This window comes from Poecilia reticulata, linkage group LG1 (assembly GCF_000633615.1).
Source record: "Poecilia reticulata strain Guanapo linkage group LG1, Guppy_female_1.0+MT, whole genome shotgun sequence".
Taxonomy (NCBI): Eukaryota; Metazoa; Chordata; class Actinopteri; order Cyprinodontiformes; family Poeciliidae; genus Poecilia; species Poecilia reticulata.
The window spans coordinates 32,240,979-32,260,874 of NC_024331.1; the positions used below are offsets into that span (position 1 = coordinate 32,240,979).

General features: G+C 44.3%; 1 protein-coding gene and 1 long non-coding RNA gene across 4 annotated transcripts in view; one reads left to right on the forward strand and one right to left on the reverse strand.

The window, feature by feature from the left end:
* Window positions 1-19,896, reverse strand: part of neurl1aa (neuralized E3 ubiquitin protein ligase 1Aa) — a 64,860-nt gene that overhangs the window by 7,173 nt on the left and 37,791 nt on the right. For both annotated transcript variants that reach the window (XM_008422224.2, XM_008422239.2), the window contains exon 4: window positions 7,408-8,130. In XM_008422224.2, coding sequence (XP_008420446.1) covers window positions 7,408-8,130 — 723 coding nt within the window. The remainder of the gene's footprint in view (window positions 1-7,407; window positions 8,131-19,896) is intronic.
* On the forward strand, window positions 15,549-18,536 carry LOC103472515 (uncharacterized). Of its 2 annotated transcripts, XR_534883.2 has the most exons (4): window positions 15,549-15,637; window positions 16,191-17,107; window positions 17,232-17,323; window positions 18,164-18,536. It is a non-coding gene; the product is annotated as an uncharacterized LOC103472515 (long non-coding RNA). The 2 variants fall into 2 exon arrangements; XR_534882.2 differs by having other exon boundaries at window positions 16,191-17,323.

The window sequence follows — 19,896 nt, forward strand, 5'->3', positions numbered from 1 at the left end:
ACACACACACACACACACACGCACACACACACACGCACACACACACACACACGATGAAGTTAATGTCCCCTTGGAGCCAGGTCAGTATTTCTGTCCCTGCAGCTCGTGGATCTAAATCAGGATCTGTTTGATGTGGCGTGATGGGACGGGGCTCGGGTTGAGACATGGCATCTCTTTTGTTTGCATGCCAGTGGGGTGTGAGTGTGTGTGTGTGTGTGTGTGTGTGTGTGTGTGTGTGTGTGGTGGGAGATCAGCCTGGTCCTCCCGAGCCCTCTGGAGCCAACTGCAGTGTATTCGAGTGTTACTGTGCTGCAGTTTGGAGTGTTTTACAAGACATGCCGGGGAGGAACTCTGTCAGGAGGAGCAGCTTCTGTCCATAATCACACGGAGGCACCTGAACACCTGATAATAAAATGTAGTCTTGGTAAAACGACGTTTCAGACCAACGATGACCTTTAAAAGCCTCCAGAGGTTAAGATTTTCTCACTGCTGCACTTCTGCTCTATTTCCAGAGGGGGGCAGTCTTGTTTGATACTCCAGTAACCATGGTAACTTCAGAATCAGATGTGATGGATAGGATGATGTGAAGGGAACCTGTGTGAATCGCAGCATCAGATGAAGTTAGAAACATTTTTTGTCCATGTCTCTGACCGGGTCCACAGCTCCAAACCTGCTGCAGCTTTAAGGAGCGACTATGAAGACAATATTTACATTTCATGAAACATCGAGCGCCACTGTGCTCCATGTTTCGTGTACACCACTTTTTAATGCCCTCCCGTTTCATACAGCGTACATGTGTGAGGTGCATAAGCCACAGAGTTTAACAGGGCATCTTAAGTTTATTTATAGAATAAGAAGAAAGCCTGACGCTCTGCAGTCACATAATTACAACCGGAGTTAGGCAGAAAGTTTGTGACCATCAGCTGGAGCCTCTTCCTCACTGCAGACAGAGGGTCTGCATAGTGTAGCATGATATTTCATTTTTCATATACTGGCCTGGTTACATTTAAAATTCTCTGGGCGTTGGTCTTGGTTAGACATGTAGAGTGGATTACAATGGTTCAGAAGATCCAAAACAAAAGCATGAATGAAGAATCTCATTGGTGGATGACGGAGCTAAGTTTGGAAATGTTTATTAAATAATGTAAACGGAGAAAAAAACAGATTTAACATGATTTTCAAACACGAAACCAGAAGCAAATGGTTTTCTATCATTAGATTTTGACAAAACATCAAAAAGCCCAAAGATCTGCTTTATCTTCACAATAATAGTTTCTAATGCAAAAGTATTTTAGTTTTCCCTACAATAGAAGAAAACTGTCAGACATCGAGCTTTTAACTGAATAAAAACATTTTAGTAAAATGTGGATGAACAACATAGCAGGAAGAGGCTGAAGATGTGAAACCTGTCCAGCCGTTTCACAGAGGACTCCGACTTCCAGCTGTAGAGCCGAAGTCGAGAACGTTTCACCAACACGGTGCGACTGCAACACCTTACATCAGATTACTGGCGCTCGCTCGACCTGCTGCCTTTCCCTCCGTTTCCCTCTTCCTGTTAATCCCCACCGGGGGGCAAGCGGGCGGCCGCCGCCCATGAAGGGCAGCTGAGGCAGGATCGGCTCTGATCCCGTCTGGATTACAGCGACGGCTGTGAACAGCTGTGAGGCCGACCGAGGCCACATCCCTGCTGCTGGGTCCACCCATCGGCTCGACCGACCGACTGCAGCAGCTCGGAGGAAAAGAGGAATCTTCTGCTTGGAAATGGAATAAATAAATCAAAACAGGAAGGACAGACCTGAAAGGAGTCCTTTAAATAGTTTTTGTTGGTGTGAAACTCGATGGCCCTTCACAGAAGAAACAACTCCTCGTGTGAAAACAGAAGCTCTCGTTATGAGGACCTCATAAAGCCCGTCTGAGACAGAGGAGAGGAAAACTGCTCAGTGGTTGGAAGGTTAAGGTCATGAATAACCTCAGTGCATAAAATGTTAATGTTCTCCTTCTGTCTGTGCAGAAGATCCTATCGTTGGAGACAAAGAGGCCGCTCCGCTGGGAGGAGACGGTCATTCATCCCCGAACTGTTTGTCTCCACGTCAACGTGAAGCCAAGACCAGATCAGCTTAGAAATAAATGCAAACGAAACAGGAAATATTGTTTAGAAAACCCACAAGCGAGAAACAGCCTGGATTTCCTGTTTTTAAGCTTTCAATGCGTTTCTAAAGTTTGTGTCACTTTATCCTGTCAACATGGTCAAATACTGAAGGATGTACAGTATTACCTTTGATAGAGCAATACTGTTACTTTACAAAATGTTCCCATTCTGACCTTTGAACCCCAGTACTCCTGCTGGTTAAGGAACCACATTATGAATAGTAAACTTGAAACCTCCTCTAAAGGCCAAAGGATTTCTGTTGTTAAACTGTTGATCAGTTTTATCATCCAATTTGGATCTGGGCTCCAGATGACGACAAAAACAACATAATCTGCATTTCTTTTTAGATTATTTTGGCATATTTGGTCATCCAGAAACACGTTCTTCTGTCCCTTTCACCGGCTGCACCAGGTGCTTTCTGTGTATTACTGTATTGTGAAATAAAAAAATCAGCAGAAAGAAGAGCAGCGGTTTGAAATGGTGAACTGATCAGCATTTAAAAGAAGAAAATGTGTTTATTCATTTTTCCAGGAACATTTTGCATTTAAACACGCAGACTGAGGCTGACAGGTGAAGGATTGAACACAAACCACCCAAACCTTAAACCTGCAGTGATCCCTCAGCAAATAATGCAGAAAGTGACGGGAATTTATGCATGTATTTTTCCTAAAAGTAAATGGAAGCACAGAGTCTTTAAAGAACTTACTGCATTAAAATGTGAGAAAATGTTTTCAGATTTCTGACTTAATTAAATTCTCCGAACCCAAGACATGATGAACTGCTCAGAACATCTTAGTAGAACTTCGCATGAAGAAAAAAAGACTAATCCTTTAATTCAGCGATGAGTTCCATCAGCTCCTGTTTTGTCGTGACCTCCACATCGTGCAGACATGAATAAAAATGAGCAAACGATGTGGAAAAAGACGGGAAGAGCGGCTGGGATCAGAGAGGAACCGCAGCTGCAGCGAGCGAGCCGCTTCACTTCAGCACCGGCGTGTTGACATTTTAATAGGATCCATAATACCAGCGAAGTGGGTCAGCGGCTGAGCGTTCTGTCCCAGCGCCAGCGGGCGCCGAGTCCGCTCAGCTTCTGAAGGTTCTGCCCTGCTTTCTGCTCGTTTTGGTCCAGTCCCGCTCAGAGGAGGTTTCTGGAGACCAGAAATAATTTGAAACCTGCGGGCGACGCGTCTCTGTAACCGATTCTGTCACGTTCAGCTCGTCAGGCTAAACCGCCTGCGGTCCGAGTGCACAAAGGTCAGCTGGTCATTCAGTGCTTCTGCTGGGAAAACAATTTGATTTCATGTCAAATAAAATATCTGTCAAAAGCTGTGAAATCTTCCCTTCCTGAGCCTCATCGAAGGTTCAGATTAAACAGCGTTTCATTCAAGTTGATTCAAACTTTAGTTATTTGTCCCAAAAGACAATTTAATGTTTTCATAACTCAGATTATCTAAGTGACTTCAAAGAATCACTGTTGATGGTGAAGCTGTGGGCAGGAAAGACCTCCACTAGATCTCCACTAGATCTCCACTAGATCTCCACTAGATCTCCACTAGATCTCCACTAGCAGTCAGCTGTGAATCTGAAAAGGCCTCTGACTGAAGACGGGGTGGGTAGATGTTGGAGTAGGGGATATGATCCTTCTCCATCACGATGGATAGAAGATGGTTAGAAATTCTGCTCTGCATCCATGAAGCCTCTTTTTCTCCACTACTGAGATCCACAGTCAGAGGTCAGAGGTCATAGTTCAGGTATTAAATGAGTTTTTGAGATTCTAGATCAGTGCTCCCAGTTCTAAACTAGCTGATCTGGTTCAGGCAGCAGTTCATTATAAAGCCATTAAAACCACAACGAGGCAACATGACGTTTTATATTCACATGAGAGAAAATATGTTTTTCTTTCATGAGACTTTTTTTCATTCGGCCCTGAAAGACAAACTAAGCTTTGAGAGACTAAATGTTTTACTTTTTGTTTTGGTGATTCTCTGTTCAGGGAAGTTTAACCACTTGGTAAGAAAACCAGCTGGTCCAACCTAATGGGCAGCCAAGTGTTTGACATCTGAGAGCCAACAGATAACACAGTTTATGCGTCTCTGATGAAATTTGAAGTTAATTTGCTCTGACATAATGTCAGCGGCTGGATTCTGAACCGGTTCTGAAACTTCAGCCCTCGGCTTCTCCAAAGCTCTTCTTTTCTGAATTGTTTTAAATTGGCTACATTGGATTTAAATCCAGCAACAATCAACACTTTACTAAAAGATAAAACTCTTTCTAGTCGTATTTCGTATTTTTTTTACTAAAGTTTATTAGGCTTTTAAATAGGGGTTTTGTTTAGATCCTTCCAGTGTTGCATTATGTTGTGATTGTTCTGTAATTTGGTGCCAAATAGAACTTTGAAGTGGATCTACAGGCACCAAACCTCAGAATGGAGGGTATTTATCTCCCCCAGCCGGTGCAGCCGCCCCTCATGAGGTTCTGTTCCCATCAGAGCTCCATTACTCTGCTCTCTGCTGTATCGCTCCATCTGGAAGCGCCGCAGACCCACTGGGACACATCCCTCACTCCAACCGGTTCGGCCCAACCCGCGGCGCGGACGCTCAGAGCAAATCAGCAGATAAGGAGCTGGAGCAGCCAGATAAGAGTCGCTTCCTAATTCGAAGCAGCTGAAAGGTAAAGAAGAGTCACACTTCACTGGGATTTCCAAAGATGGGAGCTGATAAGGAGACGTGCCTCGGATCTCTCATTGTTCTGCGGTTCCGGTTCTGTTGCTCTGCCAGGGCTTTTTGTTTTCCGTAAATGACTATTAGAAACACACAGGCGACCAGGTGGTCAGCTGAACTCCAGCCAAACACTCATTTAGCTGAGAAGTATCACAGAGTGTTCTCACCGGGACTTTTGGACCTGATTGGAAAAACAACAGAAAGAGGAATGAATGTGAGCCCAGCCAGCGATCAGAGAGTCACGGCGACATTAAGGTCCAGAAAGGCCGGCAGTCTGCTGCTCTGGCATTTGCTGAATTGATCTCTGTCAACATGACGCAGCTTTACTGGAGCTGGCTGTGACTTATCGACAGCCTCGTCTGTTGCTTTGTTGTCAGCTGATGTTGGGGGGGGGGTCAGGTGGGGGCGAACACAGCAGACACTCAGGTCTACACTACAACAGTTCACAGTACGAAGAAACAGGAGGGAATGTTTAAATCCCAAAGAGCAACATAACCTGATGTACGTCAAATACGACTTTTATTTTGAAAAATCAAAGTAGATCTCTGAGTTAGTAGTCGTCTTGCAATCGGAAGGTTGTAGGTTCAATTCCAGCTTCCTCATGTCGATGTGCCCTGGGCACTTAACCCCAAACTGCCTACCGATCTGCCTGCCGGTGTATAAATGTGTGAGTGTGAATGGGTGAATATGACTCTGGTGTGAAGTGTTTTGAGTGGCCAAAATGACTGGAAAAGAGCTATACAAGTTCAGTCCATTTACCATTCATTACAGCTGGCATAGTTTTACTGCAGCCACAATAAATGAATATGAGTCACACTGTGTTCACATGTATGTTGATGAAAATGTTTTACATGGATGGTCTTAATGTGAGGAAATAAATCGTAGCCTAGTTTCAGCTTCACCTGGTTCAAATTTTGTACAAAAAGATCTAATAAGCACCTTTTGCTACCCAATTATTAATCTGTAAATCCAAAAACAGTCCGGAACCCCCTGGTGGACACGAAGGGAAATGCAGAGTCAGTCCAGGACCAACTCAGCTGAACTGTGACATCATTATCAGCTAAGCTAACTATTTTATTGTAAAATCTAAAAGAAGTCATTAAACTGTGATTTCATGAAAACCGTCAAAATGCCAAATCAGGCAGATGAAGTTCTGCAGCTTAAACTTCATGTTTTAATGAAAAGTGGAGTTAAAATGAAATCCACTGATATCCTCTTTAAAAGACGTGATCCATCTCTACTGTGTTTCTTTACAGTAACATCTGTAGCTCTGAACCTTTTGAAGCTCTGCTTCCTTTTCCTCCGTCGCCAGAGGAAAGCAGGATGCGGTTTTAGTTCCTCTGCAATCAAACACTTCTGCTGTCGGATGTTTTACCTTTTAGCTGCATGACTCCTATACAATAATTTAGCAGATTTGGATACAATCTGTTTGTCGTACGAACGTCGGATGCAGAGGTGTCCTCTCATCCTCCTCATCATCACTGAAATCATTTAAAGCTGTAAAAAGCAAAAGTTCCAGAAACGAGACCTGAAGCCGCCTCACCTTTTCTGTCGTTTTTCTTCACATCCTGTTTTTCCAGGTCAGGACAGAGCTCTACTCTTCTCCGAATCCACTCACATCCTTCCCTTCTAAAGACCTCTGCTGTAAACATTGTGACAAACAGTAACAGAGCACGCTCGTTCACCTTTGACCCCTGAGTTCCTGGGCTGGTGTGCCGGCGGAGCATTCTGCACTTAGCAGGAATCCATTTAAACCAGCAGGGCGAGTAAATGAATTAAGGATGGAGGTCTCATCAGCTCAGCGCCGGGCCAGATGAGATCGATACATTGATCTTTGAGCTCATGACCCGGGACGCGTCCCACAGCTAAAGGCTCGGTTATTTCCCACATCAATTATTCCTCCAAAGTGGGATAATCCACAGAGGAAGCCTGGAATGGAAGAGGAAAACTCTCCTTTTCCCCATTAGGGAGACAAAACCAGCTGATAAAGACGAGCGCAACTGGTTCCAGTGTTTCAAAGATTTATTTGTAGATTAGAACTTTGTTCTCGTTTCCAATGTTTGCTTAATATAATAAGGATATTTTATACCTTACTGTCTTGGTTCATGTTTTTGCACAATATTTCTGCAGTTTGTTACTGAAGCAGAGGAGATTCTATGATAGATAAAATGTAACAATAGTTTGTTCTGAAGACGAGGACAGCTGCAGAATATCAGGACAACTTGCAATTTATGAATCCGGAATTTTATTTACCATTTTCTTTCTTTCACCAATATTGATATTTTTATGTTCATGACACACACGCACACGCGCACACACACACACACACACACACACACACACACACACACACACACACACACACACACACACAAGTGCACATTAGAGAGATCAGTTGACTTATCAGTCATGTTTCTGCCAGAGACCCACACAACGAGGAAACATGCAAACTCCACGCAGAAAGACCCCTGATTTAATTTACCCGTCCCTAATTTGTATATCGCCTTGAAAATCTTTGTTGGTGGTTCCAGTACTTACCCAGAATCCTCAGCTGCGTCACAGCTCCGTGCAGGCCGAAGAACATCCAGAGGGGGCGCGAGTTGTCTACGCACACCTGCATCCCCACGTTGGTGCCGTTGTGGCTGAGGATGACCTCTCCCTCTTGGTTGACCAGGAAGCCCAGGATGTCGCTGCTCTGCAGAGGCGTCGGCACGCGGCACACGGCCCAGAACTCCTTCCTGTCCACCAGAGCCTCCGGGTTGTACGGCAGGTCGCTGGGGCGCAGCACCGCCGGGTCGCAGGACGTCACGCCGTACGACAGCGAGCCCGAGCGCGCCGGGCTGGACTTGGTGACCTTGATGAAGACGGTCTCTCCGGTGCGCAGGGGCCGGTTGGTGAAGACCAGCGTCCGTTCCTCCCGGGCGTGCTCGGACCGGGCCACTGTCTGCTCGTCCAGCGTCTTGATGTGGGCGCCGCGCAGCTGGTGGAAGTGCAGGTCGCTCTCCAGGGCCGAGGGCAGCAGGGAGGACTGCTGCGAGTTCAGGGAATTCTGGGGGATGGGGCAGGTGGAGGAGGAGGACGCCGAGGCCAGGTGCAGCGTGTGGCGGTGAGAGTGGGCGGGGCCTCGGTCCTCCTGCTGCAGGTTGAGATCGCACAGGCTGACGGAGAGGCGGGAGTCGTCGGCCTCGCGGCGCAGGGAGGAGGAGCGCACCGTGGTGAAGGAGCGTGGGCGCAGACAGTCTGGAGGAACGATCTCACTGTCTGCAGGACAGAAACAGGAACACAGTGTGAAGGAGAGCAGCAGCCAAACGCTGATTAGCAGTCTGCCTGAGGCCTGCAGCACTCTGGTCAGCTGCATCTCCACCACACTGACACCAACAGCACTTCATCCTGCATGCATCAGCTGCATGCAGAGAATTCCTCATTTTTGACAGATTGTTGCGAACATATTTAAAAATTCACAACCAGAGTGGATAATAACTGTCAAACTGGAAGAAAAAGGAATTGGAAATGAATATCTGAAAAGTGTGGAGTCCATTTGTCGTCAGTGTAGAGCCATTGTTTGCTGCCATTAAAGCTGAAAGTTTAAGGTCTTCCCACCAGTTTTACTAACATTTCTACCCATTCCTCTTCTGAAAACTCCTGGTTAGCATTTCCCTCCACTGCTGAAACCTCTAACATCTTTTCTTCCAGCATTATCTTGTCTTTAGCCTCATTCATCGACCCATTAACTCTGACCAGCTTCCTTTTACCTGCTGACAGCATCCCCGTAGCCTGATGCTGCCACCACCATGTTTCATGCTGAGTTAGAGTTTAGTTTTATCTAAGCAAAGGACCCATTTTCCTGCAGCGGAAAACCGCAGAGGGGACATTTGAGGACAGTTGGTTGCTCTGGATTTTATTCAGGCCTAAATGCAAATGCATGAAACTCTTGTGAGATTGTTTACTTGCTGAAGATGTTAAAAACCATGTTCCATGATGCTTACAGTGCACTACACTGAAGTTCTGTTTGTAGAGGTCAAATTGTGAAAAAGTCACAGACTGTTCCTGTGAAAATTCTGAAAATGTGCTTAAAGAAACAGAAACTAACAACCTCAGGTCCTGAACTGAAAACGTTCATGCTAATACTGCTGCCAGCCATGGCAGGAGAATAAAAGGTATTGTTGATGATGAAAAGTCTGAGACATCCAAACAAGTTCAGTTTCTTCACTTCCTGTCCCGGGATCTCCCTGCTGAGAGCCGTTTATAACTGCCAGCGTTCTCCGCGTCTAATTCGTCTGATAAGCTTCCCAGAGGTTGCTTACACTTTCTAGATGTAGCTGCTTTAAATAACACGCCTTTAATAACCTCCCCTGAGCCTGGCGGCGGTAAAATTAGCCTGACTGAGCCGCCTGTTGGGTGTGTAATAGTTTGGGTGGGATCAGATTATCTACAACATGCGTGTTTGTTGGACTCAGAGTCCAGGGAAATGATGACGCAGCAAACAAACAAACGAGATATTAAATACAGTGAGACAACTGTTGGTGGCTGCATGAAGTGAACGAGGGATGAAAAACAGCCGCCGAAGGTCTGGAGAGCCTCTCCGGTCCGGGTCAGCGCTGAGTCTCTATCTGACCAGGGCCTGAGAGGCCTGACTGCAGATAAACCTCTTAGCCTCATTACGAGGCCTGCGGGACGGGCTGCAAACCGCAGCGGTGAGAACAGAACAGGAAGCCACTTATGATGCCGTCCTGCAGCTGATTGAGACGCAAACCAAAGGCAGACGGACAGGAAAAGCTTCCTGAAAGAAGATCTGCTCGACAGAACTAATCTGTGGTTTATGGGGATCATTTTAACTTACAAACAAAAGCTTAAAAATACAACTCTATCCCAGACGCTACCGGCCTGAGTTAGCATGCAAACATTAGAAAAGGACGGAACAAGTATGGGTGCAAACATTTCTGTTCAACTTTCATTACGTCAGCATGGTTGTGTGTCCTGTGTTGCCCTGCGACAGACTGGCGACCTGTACAGGTGACCCGTCCAGGTGACCCCGCCTCTCGCCCGGAACGTTAGCTGGAGAGGCAGCAGCACCTCCTGACCCCACTAAGGGACAAAGGTGTAAAGAAAATGGAYGGATGGATGGATKGATGGATGGATGGATGGATGGATGGATGGATGGATTCATTACGTCATTGACTTTGCAGCAATTTCTCCTGCTGAACAACCATGAAGTGGAGGTAGAAACTTAATTGGATCAAGTCATTAATTTAGCAGCAATTCCTCATCCTGACTGAGTGCAATGAGGACATGAACAACCTTTGAAATGGAAGAAATTTACAACAGAACCCGAACCAGTCTGAGAAAGACTGACCATCTTCTACAATTTATGCCATTTTAAAGCTTTTTCCTTCTGTGCCCAAAAACTAAATAATATTTGTGTCTCATAAATAACACTAATAAGTGGGACTCAATTAAAATTTTTATTGAGTTAATTCCAGGGTCTGTAATTAATTAATTGCTATTAATCACATTTTCATTGAAAATAACAGCATAAGCAACGTTTTCATTTCAAAGACCCTTTTTGCTGCTAGATTATTGAATAATCTCAACAACAAAGATTGTTTTTAATCTGTTATTTAGGTTGATAAGACATCAGATTTGTGCAAAGTGTTTTTCTGTTCATTCAGTTCTACAGAGTTTCAGAAAACCCTGAAACGTGAGAGCTTTCATTATTTCACAGAAACAGATAAACTCAGCCTGAACGCTCAGGGATATTTAATGCAAGCTACAGATTCCTTTCATGTTGGCTTATGTGAACCCACCTTAACTAGGATTATGTCTATATATTCAGCTCATGTCGATTCCTCAGTTCTCTCCAAAAGGCAGTGAATCACATCACACTTGATGCTTTAAATGTGTAAACCTGAACTGGAGTCGACAGCAGCCTCCTCCGCGTTTGATCCTCTGATTTTTATGCGCCGTGGATGAAATCCCGTCCGATTAAGTCTTGGGAAGATTACACAGCATCACAGCTCCATCAAAGTCACGTTAGCCATCATTTAATGTTAGCTACAAACCCAAAGCAGCAAACTCTGTGATTAATCTTTAATGGGACTCTGGCTCTTTAATTGTGTTAACAGATTAGTCTGAGGCTTTAAATGGAGAGGACGGTACCTTTGGTGGTCCCAGAGGCTGATAATCAAAACACCTCTCAGCTCTGAAGAGCAGCCGCTGACACAGGCGAGCGGCAACATCAGAGCTCTGAACGTCTCAGAGCTCTGATGTTGTAACTTTATTGCTAAGCAGTAAAGTTATTAAGTAGAAAAAAAGATAAAAAATATCTTTAATTTCTATTGGGTTTTTTTTTAACCTTTTTGCACATGGGCAATTCCAATTTGATGATTTTGGTGCATAAGAAAAAAGTTTGGGCCCCTCTGCCTGTAAGCAGAGAGGCAGAGGTGTATGATGGCAGTGGCAGCATCATGCTGCGGAGATGCTTTTCTTTAAAAGAGATTAGAAGGTTTACTTTCAGCCATAGACAACCAGAACTACAATGAAATTTAGATCACAGCAGATTCATGTTTTAGAATGGTCTAGTCAAAGTCCAAACCTAAATGATAAATAATATTTTGCTGTTTAATTTTGCTTTGTTTGTCTCCACCTCCACTGGAAAACACAGCTGTCTGTGCCAACACTTTCAGACAGTGTGTGTGGAATCAGGCAGAGCTGGAGCCTTTTTATAAAAACTAACAGGGAAATGTTTTCTCGGTAACGTTGGGGTATAAATACTTCTGCAAAGTGCTGTGTTGCTCCTAAATGAGTCATTTACAGAAGGAAAGAAAACCTCAAAGTGACCTCTGCTGATGAGCCAAAGCTTTCAGTCCACCTGCAGCCGAACCCTCCGCCTCCCTCAGAGGATTGGAATGATGGGAGTCCTGCAGAGTCACTCCATCATAAATTGAATTATGATAGGTTGGAGTTAGTCAGAGAGCTCTGGGACTTGCGGCAGGGACTGGATGGGCGATGATGACATATCTGTTGGAGAGAGGGATCCTGTGACGGAGGGGCCGCGCTGCCATTCCCAATCCTGGATTTATGTTGAAAGGAGGCAGTGGCGGCCTCCCAAGAGCCGCAAATCATCTCCCTGTCCTTTCTGCATGTCAGCGCTGCTTTAAGTCAAACTCAGGATGTGTGAACACACACCAAACGACGCATTGGCTCCTCTCAAACCCGCACTCACTCATCTTTTGTTTTACAAAAAGCTTTCTGTGAGGTTTTATGTTCCCTTTTACATTTTTTCCTTTATCCATTTCCTCAAAGGGAAGTCGTTTCAAACCTCATCTGTCTTTCTGAGACGAGGAAACTCTTTGCTTTATGAGGAACAAACCCTTTTTCTCAGCTCGGAGGACAGAAAGGGGCTGCAGCATTTACCGGGCTCTCATAAAGGAGCGTGCTGGTGCACACGGCGTGCACGTGTGTGACCTCACCAGCTGCCGCCCGCTAATCGTTGGTGCACCTGCCTTTTTAACCGGGACAATCCCTTTGCTCCTATTGGTCCCTTTCAAATTTAAACACTCGCCGATGCTGGAGCTACTTCAGAAACTCTGTGTGCTCCTTCAACTGGCAACCCCACTTCAAAACCCAACAAATCAGAGGGAGTCCGTTTCGTTGTTTCCCCTCTTTCTCCAGTGAGCATTTTGTGATTCCAGTAATTAGGCACCTGTTGGGTTAATCCGCTGCAAATACATGGAGCGGCGTGTCTGTTTTAGCCCACAGAGTCTCTGGCTGTAAATGTTTTTGATTGGAGCAGCGGACAGGTTAGTTAGCGCTGGACGGAGGGAGAGGCTGGGTGGCTTTAGCGGCTTTGCGAGCCTGAGCAGACGGAACGAGCCAGGGGTTTGAGCCGCAGTTCGAGACCGGCCGAGGGTTTGAGGGGGGATTTACTCTCTCACGCTCACAGCCTGTTTCACAGGGTTTACTCTTTATCCGACTCTGGAGGGTTTCATCTGATGTCTGCAGAGAAAAGAGTGATCTCACCGAGATAGGAGAGGAACGGAGATGACATGAGTATGTGTAGATATGAAGGGAAGTGTTCGGATGGGATTAGCTGAGAAGGCAGAAGGTAGAGGAGGATATCCAGGGAGATTTTGCACTGAAGAGATAAAACTGGAGCAGACAGAGAGAGAGATGCTTGAAAGGGAGGGATGGGCTCAGAAGGATCTTTATGCTGGATGTTTTGGTCCAATCTGGAGTCTGGGTTTTAAGGAAAAACTCGCATTCGAGGCAACTCAGCCAAAACAAAATCTGGGTCGGTCCCAAGAGGCCCGTCCCTTTAAGTCACAGGTACTTTGGGTCACCAGGACATTTCAGCTGGTACCAAACAGCCTCACAGGACTTCAACACTACTCAGCTTCCTTATATGGAACCTGGGACAATACGCCCGAGTATGAGGGATCATTTAAGGCGGATGTCTCACACATCCACCACGAATACAGAATCCTTCCAAGTGTTACTGACGTACGGCAGCAATAACCCAATCACACTGCTACTCAACCTCAGATACTCTGTCTGCATTCACATCATACCTCAGCATGCTAAACGCTTGAATTACCAGCACCTGGACCTCTTTCTGAATACTTCAGCTAATATTTTCTGAGTCCTAATAGACTGTATATATAAAATCTCCAAATCATTTAGTGAATTATTAAATAACGATACATCAGCGACAAAAAGCATCCAGATCCAGAAAGACACTGGGAACTTCACGCCCTTCATCCCAATATACACTCACTAACAGAGATGTGTTGTAACTATTTACATTTACTGAGTTACATTTTAGGAGTAGTTTCACTGCAAAGTACTATTTAGTTTTACTTGATAAATATCTTTGTGAAGTTTATTTGAGTAAAATTTCTGGATATTCTACAAACTGAGTACTTTCACTGAATAAGGAACAAACATTAAGTATGGATTTTATAAGTTTTACACTATAAAATATTGACTTGTAGACGCGTCTTCCACTTAAAATTAGACAATTTCTAAATGCATATCTTCTTTTTCCATTTTGATATTTAAAAATACATAACTTTATATTTTTTCTGCTCAGTACTTGATTTGGATTTTTAAAAGCACTGGGATTTTAATGAAACACATAAAAAATCCCATTAAAAAACTTTCACTTTAAATTGCGACATGTTTTCTGAAGTTAAATGAAACTAATCTTTGTGGTTTTATAGTAATCACAGGTTTATATTTTAAACAAATCTACCTTGACTCACCTCACTGTAGGACAGAAAGATGAAAAAACTACAAAACAAAAAGTGATAATGTTTAAGTGATTTTCAATCAGAGCAGCTTAATGCTGGTCGTGACTTTATAAAAACTTCTCTCCATCATTTTTCACCCTGAACCTCCAACAGTCTGGAGGAGGATCCATCTTCACAGATGATCTAGTTAGAAAACTTTCTAATCAGTTTAATTTCTTCATTTCAAATCTAATTTTAGAACTTCAACCGTCCGGAGCAACTGCTGAAAATCAATTTTCCTCTTGGGGATTATCAAAGTTCCTCTGATTCCCATCTCAGCACAGCTCCAGGACGGCTGTCTAAGTTTAGAATGTAATTTATGAACCGGCATGCAGTCGGCCACCCTCTTTCCCGAACTGTGTCACAGAAAGATTTACACCCTGTTTGTGCCTCCTAATGGGTTTTAGTCACTTTCTAATATCAGACCGCTGGATGAATCCGAGGATCGCTTCTTTAGATCACATAGAAATTCAGAAAAACAGGAAACGGCACAGGGTTTTTCACTGGTTACCATGGTTACCCACACACATCAACAGTAACGGTCATTTTAAATCATTTAAAATTTGACTCCAAATGCCAAATAATACAAATTCTGATAGCTCATCTTTGTTATTTGAGTCATAAATCTTTCTGAGGCCAAAAAACGCCACGCTGGTCAATTTTATTCATTTGATGTGTTGAAGTTTTTACTGCTCTACATTTCCTGAAAATGCCCCAAAAGCCCCCAAAAAAGCCATGTTTTCATCTTTGTATGTTTCTCTTGGCTGTCCGTGTGAAGCGTGATCCCATTAAGAGGGAGAATCGTTCCTGCCAAGTCAAACACTGAGCTCGTATTAATCAAAGATGGGAATCCTGGCTGCTTTCTCCACTCTGAGCTGGATTTCTGTCAGTCCTCATGTCAGCAGGAGTTTATGAAGGAAGCGGAAAGCTGCAGCGGACTGACCCAAAGTTTAAAATTATCTGTTTCACTTCACTTAAAACGAGTGGAGGGTTAAAATTTTGAATTGAGTTAATTGCAGGGTCTGTAATTAATTAATTAACTGCGATTAATTGCATTTCAAATGAAAAACTGTATATGGACAAAATAAGCAACATTTTAATGGCAGTGACGACTGCAGACGCTGGCATCAGGGTTGGGGACGTCTGTGCTGCTGCAACATGTTTAACATTGAGATGCTTTTTTAGTCTTGAACAGCTGCACAACTTGAACACAACAATAATCTTTTCCAACATCGTATCAGATCATTGTTTGAAAAATTAGTGGACCAACAGAAGCAGCTTGTGTCGCTCGTGCATCAGATTTACAGGCGTACCGGAAACATGGTTTAGGATTTTTGTATGTAAACATTTTTTTTTTTAATGGAATAATTGTGGTAACATTCTTTTAACACTTTAAAATCTGTGAAATTAATTAATCAGAATGAACGTGTTAAAGTCCCAGCTCTACTTTAAACTAAAACCTGTAACACGAACAATGGAAGGTAACAGAATTATTATTCCTTAAATATATAAAAGCACACACACAGACACCCATGCTCATATCAAAGGGAAACTTAGAGAGACCATTTGACCTAACAGTCACGGTTTTGGTTTGGGGCTGTAAGAGGAAGCTGGAGTACCCAGAGAGAACCTCCACATGCTCAGGGAGAACATGCACACCCTGCAGAAAGACCAGGATTCAAACCCAGGACCTTGTTGGTGGAAGAAAACAGCAAATGTTCCACCAGAACACGTCATCTATGTCCATATGGCTGCAACGACTACAAATTGCTGCTTTTCACAAATTTCTGCCAGTTTGAGCATAGAGACAGGACAAGGGGAGCTAGAGAGCAGTTTAATCAACAGTCTGGCTGTGATATAATATAGTGACCAGACAGAGGAACAAACAACTAAAAGGAGCAGATTAGAAATGATGCCATCATTCAGAAACAGGAAAGGTTTTACCTTTCCGAGCTGATTTACTCTGCCAATCTTTCAGAGCGACAGTGAATTTCAGCCTTCAGATGGTTTAATGAGATGTTATTCTCCCGTCAGGAGCTACCGCATAATCCAATCCGTCCCTGAGGAAAACGCTGTGCAGCTCTTTGATGTTTCCACCAAACCCCTGAACGTCAGCGGTCCTGATAGGTGACAGAGATTGCCTCTCCTCCCGGTCGCCGTGTTTTGGCATGAGCTAAATGAACTGCTCCAGCTCCGTCGTGGCGACAGCTGGATTAGACCTGCTTCCCACCTGGAGCCGGCCCGGCGGAGAGGTGTTTGCAGCCTGGAGGCTTTCCAATCAGCCTTCATCCCACCGTCCTCCAGGACAGACCCACGCAGAGGCCGCCCTTCGTGATTAAAGCTCCGCTGTGCCTGACTCATACAATCCCAGTCCTGCAGGCTTCACAACAGCTGGAATTACTCAGTTGCTCAACCTCGCTCCCTGTGTCGAGCAAAGTCCTGCGGTGTGCACGAGTGTGTGAGTGTGACAGCTAACCGAGGGAACGCGATATATTAAACGACCTTTGTGGCTTGTTGGATTTCAGGCCTTTGGGGGACAGCCTCAGTCACTGCTGCCAACATCCACTATATCTGCTGCGCCGTTAAAGGGAGGAGATAATCAATCACCGGACGCCCGAGGCGACGGAGATGTTCTCATACCTGACACCTTTAAAAGCACGGCTATATATTGTAAAGAATCCAAACTTGTCACAGCAAAGCAGAATCCAGAGGAAACAAACACACTGCATGGATCCCTGTCCTCACTGTCAGAGGGAAATCTCTAACATCGAGTTGTAGAAGTGTGGAAGAACTGAATCAAGCCCATAGAAAATAAATTCCTCTGAAGATTCCTGAGAAGTTTCTGCTCCTGCTTCAGCCTCTCGACATCAGACATGTTTGTCTGACCCCAGTCACTCATCACTCACCTGCTTCCTGTTCAGACCTCAGATCAGCCTCAGGAAGGAGAACAGGTAATGAACCATCAGCCCTAAAGAAATGTTCCCATCAGATTTTCATCATAAATATTTATCAGTTCACATAAATTATTGGTGTCATTCTCTGAGCTCTTCAACATCTCGAGTCTGCGTCCTCTAGATCTACTGTCCTGCAGCTTCTAGAGGCACCGAGCTTCTCGCTCCGTCTCTGAGGCAGAACCCAGGCGGCCTGAGAAGGAAACTCACTCTGAGGTCTCATTCTTTCAGTCACTGCCTAGAACACTGACTAATATTTTGCTCAAATACTTGTTTGATGCAACTGTAATCAGACTTCGGTGTGAACGGTTTATGGTCCCAAAGTGCTTTGAAAACTATTGGATAGGCATCTGAATTAGTACCAAACAAGGACATGGCACAAATCACATTTTTTCAGAGTGTAAAGTTTGGAATTGGCTCATCCTGAATGCTGGAAAAAAAGTTACATTTGGGTCACATTTGCCTGCAGTATAGCAGTACAGCCATAGAGGGTAGGAACACATAGTAAGTCAAAAGTTTCACCTTCCGGCTCAGATCTCTCTTTCTCTGACCGATGCAGAGCTGCATCACTGCATGCGCAGCAACAATCGTCGTTCCCTCTCTGCGTTTCGCTCATTCATGAACAAAACCTGGACATACCTGAACTCCTCCACTTGGGGCTGTTCTGTCGCCACTGCAACAGCATCAGGATGCGCTGGTCGCCAACCGGAAAACTGTCCAAGAACACAACTTCAAACCACATTCATGCCTCAGGCTGATGTTTGCAGGAAGGTCAGACCTTCCTGCAAACACACCTGAATCAGATGAGTGGTTAATGACCAGACCTTTGCCCATCTTGGCTGAATTCAGCCTTTTGAGTTGCAGACTTTCTGTTTCACAGAAACCAGAGAACACACTGAACAGAGGCCAGGGGACACATTGGAGGAGCGTTTTGACCTGCCTGGTCAGCTAACTGCTTCCTTAAGTGGATAAAACTATTTCAAAAGGAAAAGTTTTTTTTCCTGACTCTTTTATCAGTTTTGTTCTAAATGGATGAACAAAGTCATCTTTCAACAGGAGGAAGACGCTGTGAGTGAAATGGCTGTTGCGAACTGGCAGATGAGGCTTTCAGGGGCCGTGTGTGTTTGAGGCCTCGTGTGCTGCATTGTCCTCGCTGAATGGAAGCTCAGCTACAACCCAACCGCTAATTTACATAATGGGAGGGCTGCAGCGAATAAACAGCATGAGAAACCCAACCCAGCTTTCCAATCTAATTCAATCTTCACGTAGCTACGATTACCAAATCCTACAGCGGACCGGTGGATGTTCTCAGCTTCAGCAGGAAAACACTGTGGTGCAAAGAAGTTTTATTTCAGTATGGAGTTAAAGCAAAATGTTCCTGAGCTTTTGGATAAATATGTTTGATTTGTGTTATATTTGAAAATCTGAAGCACAGATCAGCTCTCCTCGAGTCACAGAGGAAGAAAAGGGTGAAACTGAGGAATATGGCCTCAAATGTCAGAGCCGCAGGGCTTTTCCAGCGAAAGGGAAAGTTTCATGGAGCGTTACACACAGAAATGTGATGTAAAGAGCTGATGAGGCTCATTTTTCAGCATCACAAAGAGGCTGAGGCTACTCTAGATGATGTAAGTCTATGTCAGTCCTTAGTAGCGCTCCGCTCCTCTGCACAGGCCCCTGTTTGTGGGGGCAGATGTGATTTAGATGCCCCCACCCTGAGGAACAGGAGCCCTTCTTTTCTGCAGACTGCCCGGCATATGGCCTGATTGTAAAAATACAGTAGAAACAACACAAGAAGGGGCCTGGTTTCTACACAAATCTGCTTGAAGCTGTTTTTCTTCCAGTGATCAGAGGTTCAGGCAGAATCTCTGGGCTCAGCTCAAAACATGAGTCGTTTTGAAGCCTTTGTCCTCCAGGGAGAGGTCAAAATGAAGACGTGTAGAAAGTAAACATTAACGAGGCATATATACATTTTTTAGATGTTCTTTTGCTATGTTCATTTCCATGAATTAAATAAAGAATATTGTTTTTAAAAGCCTTTAAGGAAAAAAAGTGAGCACAGGACCACTAAGAATGCAGCTGAAAGTCACAATGGCCTGGATTTAACAGCAGGTTTGCATGTCACTGCCTGACAACACAAGACCTGAATGCAAAGTTTGAAAAGCTTGAAATTTACAATTACAGGAAAATGTATATTTGTCCAGAGATGAGGAAGTCAGAGGAGGAAACCCGGCAGGAAAGGTGAAAGCTCTTTTCGATGAGCTGAATCTGTCCGATTTGCCATAGCGACAACTCACTGCTGGAAGATCAGAGGTAGATTAAAAATAATCCCAGTTCTGACCAACATAGTTTCTCTGATGTCCACAAGTACATGTCAACACATTCCTCCCAATAAAATGAGTCATTTCATGTTAGCAAAGAATGAATGCTGTGATTGTGGAAATGAGGCTTAAAATAAGGATGGAAAAAATGCATCTTTTGCACTTTTATGAAGCTAAACATGCAGGGGAGTCATGTGAAGAGACCACAGACCACTGACTGGCTTAATACGATGTTTAGACATCAGCAGATGTCTGAACATTGATGTCAAGAAGCTGCCAAGCATCTATTCTACATATTCTGGGATAAAAAGTGTTTTTTTTGTCAAGAAAATCAGTTTTCTGTCAACAGCTAAAGACAGGGACAGACTTTATTGATGTCATCATCCATATATTGTAGTACCTTTCTGTTTTAGTCCAAACATGCTTTTTGTTTCAAAATGTGTTTTTAATATTACGTATCTGCTTTGTTTG